At 29.9% G+C, this 6000-nt stretch overlaps 1 protein-coding gene across 1 annotated transcript in view; it reads right to left on the bottom strand.

Annotated features, from left to right (window-relative positions):
• The window catches only part of LOC106476917 (condensin-2 complex subunit G2-like), a 59476-nt gene that overhangs the window by 3566 nt on the left and 49910 nt on the right, over positions 1 to 6000 (bottom strand). The window contains exons 26-27 of the mRNA XM_022381407.1: positions 4053 to 4147; positions 1300 to 1406 (exon numbers count right to left, since the gene is read on the bottom strand). Of these exons, the coding sequence (XP_022237115.1) occupies positions 1300 to 1406; positions 4053 to 4147 (202 nt within the window). The remainder of the gene's footprint in view (positions 1 to 1299; positions 1407 to 4052; positions 4148 to 6000) is intronic.

Genomic DNA, 6000 nt, shown 5'->3' with positions numbered 1-6000 from the left:
CGATACACCGAAAAATACGGTGACAGTCATGAATCTTCCTAATTAAATGTGGTTTCACACAATAATGGTAGTGAAATTACATTCATAAGTAGTTAATACATGCTATTTTAAGCTGGTATTTATATCAATTGTAAGTATTCCAACTACAACTGAGTCTTTTAATTTAAATACAACAAGCTATTTAAGCAAAAAAAAAAAAGAATTGGCAAGTACATCAGCTGGCAACCTTTAGTTTAAAAACTATATCACAAAATACCTAAAGAGAACCACTGCACAAAAATCTTTAAAAACAGCAACAAAATGATGATCAAATTATCTGTTTTTAAAATCACTGATATACGTAATTCCAGTATTTAAAAAAGAAATAATGCACAAACAACTCTTTATTTAGTATGAACATATTTTGTGCTTTAACATTAAATTTAAGAAATGAAAATATTATTAAATTTGAGGTACTAGTGAGTGAATTTGTTTGACTGTGAAAATACAAAAGGTTTATTTGTGGTACAAAAATTAATTCTTATTATCTTGCAAGTTCATTTTGGAATGAAATAAGTTACCATTTGTATTCAGAGCAAAGTTGCTAAGGCTGTCTGCCACCTACTGACTAGAGATAGCAGCCAGTCAGAAGTACCATACTACCCACCATTCATGACTATCACTCTTATAACACACTCACAGCTTAAAGTGTAAGGAATATTTTGTGGTACTGCACAGATTCGAACCTGGCTCGCCAACTCTCAAATCCAGAGCTCTACCACAGGGCCAACCAGTGGCCAAAATAAATTATTGATTTTACACTGCAACTATCCATATAGATTTAACAAAATATACCAATGAAGTAACATTATTAAACCAGATGAGCTAAAAGCTCTTGGGTTAATTTTATAGTTAAACAAAGGGTAAAATTGTATTGCATTTTATATTGTATTCTAGTTTCATTATTAAAATAAAAAATTGCTACAATAAAAAAAAAGCAATTTATTAAAGAATAATAAAAACAAAACCTCTTTTAGTCTTCCAACAGCAAATATGATTAAAGAATGTGAAATTGAAGAAAGTCTCTAAGAACACTATATGAGCCTCAACACAGTAGTGAGTGAGTACAGTTTGTTTGTGTCTGGGAAGGCAAAGCTGAATACAATCAGTATCACTATTAACAGGCAAACTTAATAGTCTTGAAGTTTTATCAATTTTGAGTGAAATTACCATCTAGAAAGAGCTATGTTTGTTAAACCACCTAATCTTACATAGACAATAATCATAAACTGAAATGCCAGTGATTTACTGTTTACTTACAGCTGTCAACAGCTACTGTATGGAGAAGATGAACAGTTGCAAAGCAACCTGCCATTCCCTGAATGGCATCTGACTGTAAGCAATCTGTTAGTGCTTTTAGGAAAAGCCTGAAACAAATTTATAAAAGATGTCTATAAACACTGATAATAGTTAAAGATTTAAAAAATAGTAAAAAGCAAGTCCTTTATGTACACATAAGGTTGAGTTTCAGCTATTGGTATATTTCAATGTATTTTATTTCTATATATTTAGCATTTTTAAAGAAAATATATTTCACATTCAAAATAAGTTTTTTTTAGTTCTATTTGATAATTCATTCTGAAGAATAACCAAGGACGTTACAAAACTGCTAAAATAAAATTTATGAAGGACTATAAATTTTTTATTATATTATTTAACAATTACTTTTTTCTGTTGATGTGCATATACACAAATGTAAATATTTACTGGATACAGCTTTTTGATATGGTAACAAACCCATGTTTCCTTAATGTACTGTACTCAAGATTCATAACCATTTTTTGGATGATTTAACATACACACAAACACATTGTCATGTAAAAATAACAACAAAGGTTTTCTCCTCCTACAAATTTTATACACTGTACCAAAACAAAATATGAGCCTTACAAGACCTTTCCAAGTTCAAATTATCAAATTCTCAGGACTCAACACATCTCATCTTAGCACTTGATTTGCATGAAGCATGAGTATTCACCAAAACTCAAAAAATTTGCTTTTTTTAATAATTATACGTTTTTGTAAATTCTGTTTTAAAATACAAGGAATAATGAACATACATAATTTTATCTATACATATAAAAGCCACAGACTGTTTGTAACACTCCTTTGTCAGTAACACTCAACTTGCTCATAGTAACATTCAAATTGGCTCAACTATTTGTCTCAAGTTCAAATCCCACTTGAGTGAGGATTTTTTATAACATTTTTTAAATTATTAATTCAATGTTTAGATCAAGATATTACAATATTAAGAAAAACGAGAATAATATAATAGTTTATATTAAGGATTTGAATTACTTGTTAACATTTGATTACAAAGACTGTGGGTTACAATGGTTATAGCACTCAACTACCATGTAGAAGCCTTGCATTCAAGTCCCAGTAGAGTTGGGATTTTATTTGAATTTCATTATCATTATATTTTAATATATTTATTATCATATCTACAATAAGCTCTTTGAATATTCAGGAAAAATTAATACAATTATAGGTTAAGTCAGGGATAATATCATATTACACAATAAACGCCAGAGGCTGTATGTGTCAAAAACAACTTAAATATATTTTTAACCTAACAAATGGCACTACAATACATTACTATTGATGTTTTTCACCTTTGGTAAAAAATGTTTAAAAATTTAGTCAAAAAATTTATATGCATTTTTGTGAAAAAAAATCTGTTTTTCATGTGTTTCGTGATCTCCTGTAAGTGGTCTTGATTAGAATTTTAACTTGTGTATATTTTAATGTTATGTTGAATATGTTCAAATTTGCTTCTTGATAAGCCTCATAGATTGAACCATGCGAAAAAACTGGTTCTTGAAGAAATATTCCTACATGGTCTGATCCTGCAGTTTATTAATTGTGATAGCAAAGGACAAATGCACGAAGGTATAACGTGAAATACTAGAAGATAATAACCATTCTTTATACACATATTGTTGCTCTAATATAATTAATTTTTATAAAACATGTTCATAAAACATTTATTTAGATTTAATTTTCAGAAGAAAAATCAATCAGCATTTACCATCATATGAGAGCATTCAGCTAGTATAAAATATTGAGCAATTAAAAAAGTAAACACATTATGCAATATAAAAACATGCAAATATAAAATATAAAAGTTATCACTGCAATTAAACCAGAAGTTAAAGCATGTGGAAGTACTTTATTGTACTTGGTATAAATTAAGAATAATAAAATGTTTTCTATTACTCATACCATCATCTACTGAAGGACAGCCTCGTAGTTAAAAACTGAGATTGTACATTGTACAGCTAGTTAACACAAACACATATACACTTTAGTAACCATATTATAAACACACACATAGTCTATTTGCTCCTGTAATTGTGTTTTGAATATAGAAACCAAAATAATGAATGACACATTTGATAAAATAAAAAATATGATTCAAAATAAAGCTCATTCTGTTAAAATATCAGTTTCTTAGACTCAGCACTGGTTTTGACTACAGCTGTTTTATTAATAAAAATGTAGCACTGCAAGTTTGTGACAGTTTTTATTATTATCATCAAGTATTAAATGAAGTGGTCTTTCAATTGAAATGACCAAAGTCAAATATCGGCTAGTTTGACTAATGCGAGTAATGAACAATGTCTCATTTTCAGAGCCAATCACTATTTATGACAATTATCTGCTTGAAGAGAATCCAAAACTTGTGGCATATCGAGTCTTTTGATTCATGAATAGCAATTACATCTCTCTAAAGCTAATACTTCAGACTATAACCATGTCACAGTAAAGAAGATAACTGTCTTCTACAACAGTACATGCATGTTTCATCAATACCTATCCCAACATACAATGGTCTACAAAACTGTTTGTTCAGATATATATATGTACTTTAAACAATGATATATATCACGTTAAATGTACACCAAAACACACAATCAGAGGGGGGATATTGATCTGATGAAACAACTATTCCTTAAAAACTTTAACTGCAATAAATAATAATTTACAAAATATGTTGTTTTTTTTACCTAAACGAAATGGACTTGGCTGCAACAATAGACAATAGTACTCCACTGAAAGATGGAAGCTCCTCAACCTTTGAACACATCTCAAAGTCTTGGTGCTACAACGAAAGCAAAGAAGGTAGCTTTTATACTAAAGATGTTTCAATATGCAACTACATATCAGTTATTTCCATACTAGGCCATTCAAAATCCCTTAAATCCTAATATACTTAATGCTGTTAAATACTTTTATAGATCTTAATTCATTTGGAAATAGGAAGAAAACCAACAGATATCTGTTTTTAACAAATTGATGTTTTGAGTCAAGTTTGATTAGACATGACTGGCAACAAAGGTTCGAGTACATTTTGAATATTATTCACTCTTCTGGAAGAATCAAAAGCCTCAACCCAGGGTCATACATTTATCAAAACAAACGGTATGTGGGCTTTTCCAATGCTTAAGACTAAAGCCAAATTTCAAATATCTAAAACTAACATTACAACAATGCCCTTTCTTTGGCTGATGCTGAATCTAATACTTATTTCAGATGGACTGATATTGTAAAGAATACTGTTAAAGAGACAGTAAAAAAACTAGGTAGATACTAGACAATACAAATAACATAATACAAAAGATATTGCTAAACTAATGCAAGTAAAAAGCTTGTTATTTGCTCCTTTCATTTTTAAGCTTTGTTTAGTATTAAACAATAGTTATAACAATATCATTCACACTTACAATTAACAATAAATTCATGAATTTACCATTTTTAAGTTATAAAAGAAATGGAATGCTTTGGGGGAAAATAGATTAACCTACGCAATGAATACTGAGCCATAAGATAACTTTTTAATTCCAAGTAAAATCACTTAATGAATTTCCCAACATTTCTATTCACACATTTATCACAGAATCCTACAAAACATAATGGAATCTTTAAAATTACAAAGCAAATTAAGAAAACAGAAAAACTGTTTTCAATTATTTATTTCACATAGAAAAATAAAGGAATGGAAGCTAGAATGATGATGTACATGTAAATTAACCATATTTTGCTAGTGTGTGTTTTTAATAACATTCAGGTAGTAATTGAGGTAGAAAGCCCAAACTCATCACAAATGATGTTAAGTAACTCAAAGAATGCTCTTATGTGATACATGACAATGCAGTAGATATCTTGCCAATGATCTAGCTGTAAGTACAGGTATAAATGTTATCTCCATTTCAGCTTTCCAGTTTTGTTACTTCTCCCAAGCAGTGGATTTTTGCAAAATTGTTTTATACAACAAATACCATAAGTTTATCAATGTGTGATTGTGAAATATTGCTCCAAACATCCTCTATTACTCCACACAATACAGCCAAATCTTTGAATGCCATTTGATCTTCCCACTTTCATTTAAGTCCAAACAGTCTTAACAATATTCATATCACAACTTTATGCACACCGAGACAAGACTCCAAGTGTTACATCGGGTTCTTTTTCCTTTCAGTTGTTATTTCACCACATTTGCTATACGACTGATTTCACTCTCTTTCTGGAAAATGAATCCATTACTAACATGTCTTGTTCCTCAAGAAACATGGCAGATGAGAATCCATTTGCACCTTTCAGAGTCAGGGTGCCATCAATTTTGTTTAATTCTCCAGCACCAGCTGAGATATAGCCAACACTTGTATTTGTCTTCCAACATGCTTTACTGTAGATGTATGTTGATGATGATATCATTTTCCTCTCTACCATAAAACAAACTGTTATTGATTGTGGCCATATAATTTCAATTTGGATTTTTCTGTGAAAGCACCCTCCTCCAGCTTTTATTTCATAATTTGAAGCCTGATGCCAATTTTAACTTTTTTCAGTTTTATTATTTCTCCTAAGCTGTGGATTTAGAGCAGCTTAACATCCAATGAGGCCAATTCATGCTATTGTGTACCTTACAATCACAGTATAGAGCTATGTCAACTT

The sequence above is a fragment of the Limulus polyphemus genome, unplaced genomic scaffold, assembly GCF_000517525.1.
Source record: "Limulus polyphemus unplaced genomic scaffold, Limulus_polyphemus-2.1.2 Scaffold161, whole genome shotgun sequence".
In the NCBI taxonomy this organism is placed as follows: Eukaryota; Metazoa; Arthropoda; class Merostomata; order Xiphosura; family Limulidae; genus Limulus; species Limulus polyphemus.
The sequence above is the reverse complement of the archived record's forward strand: the minus strand, read 5'-3'. Positions and strand labels throughout refer to the sequence as shown.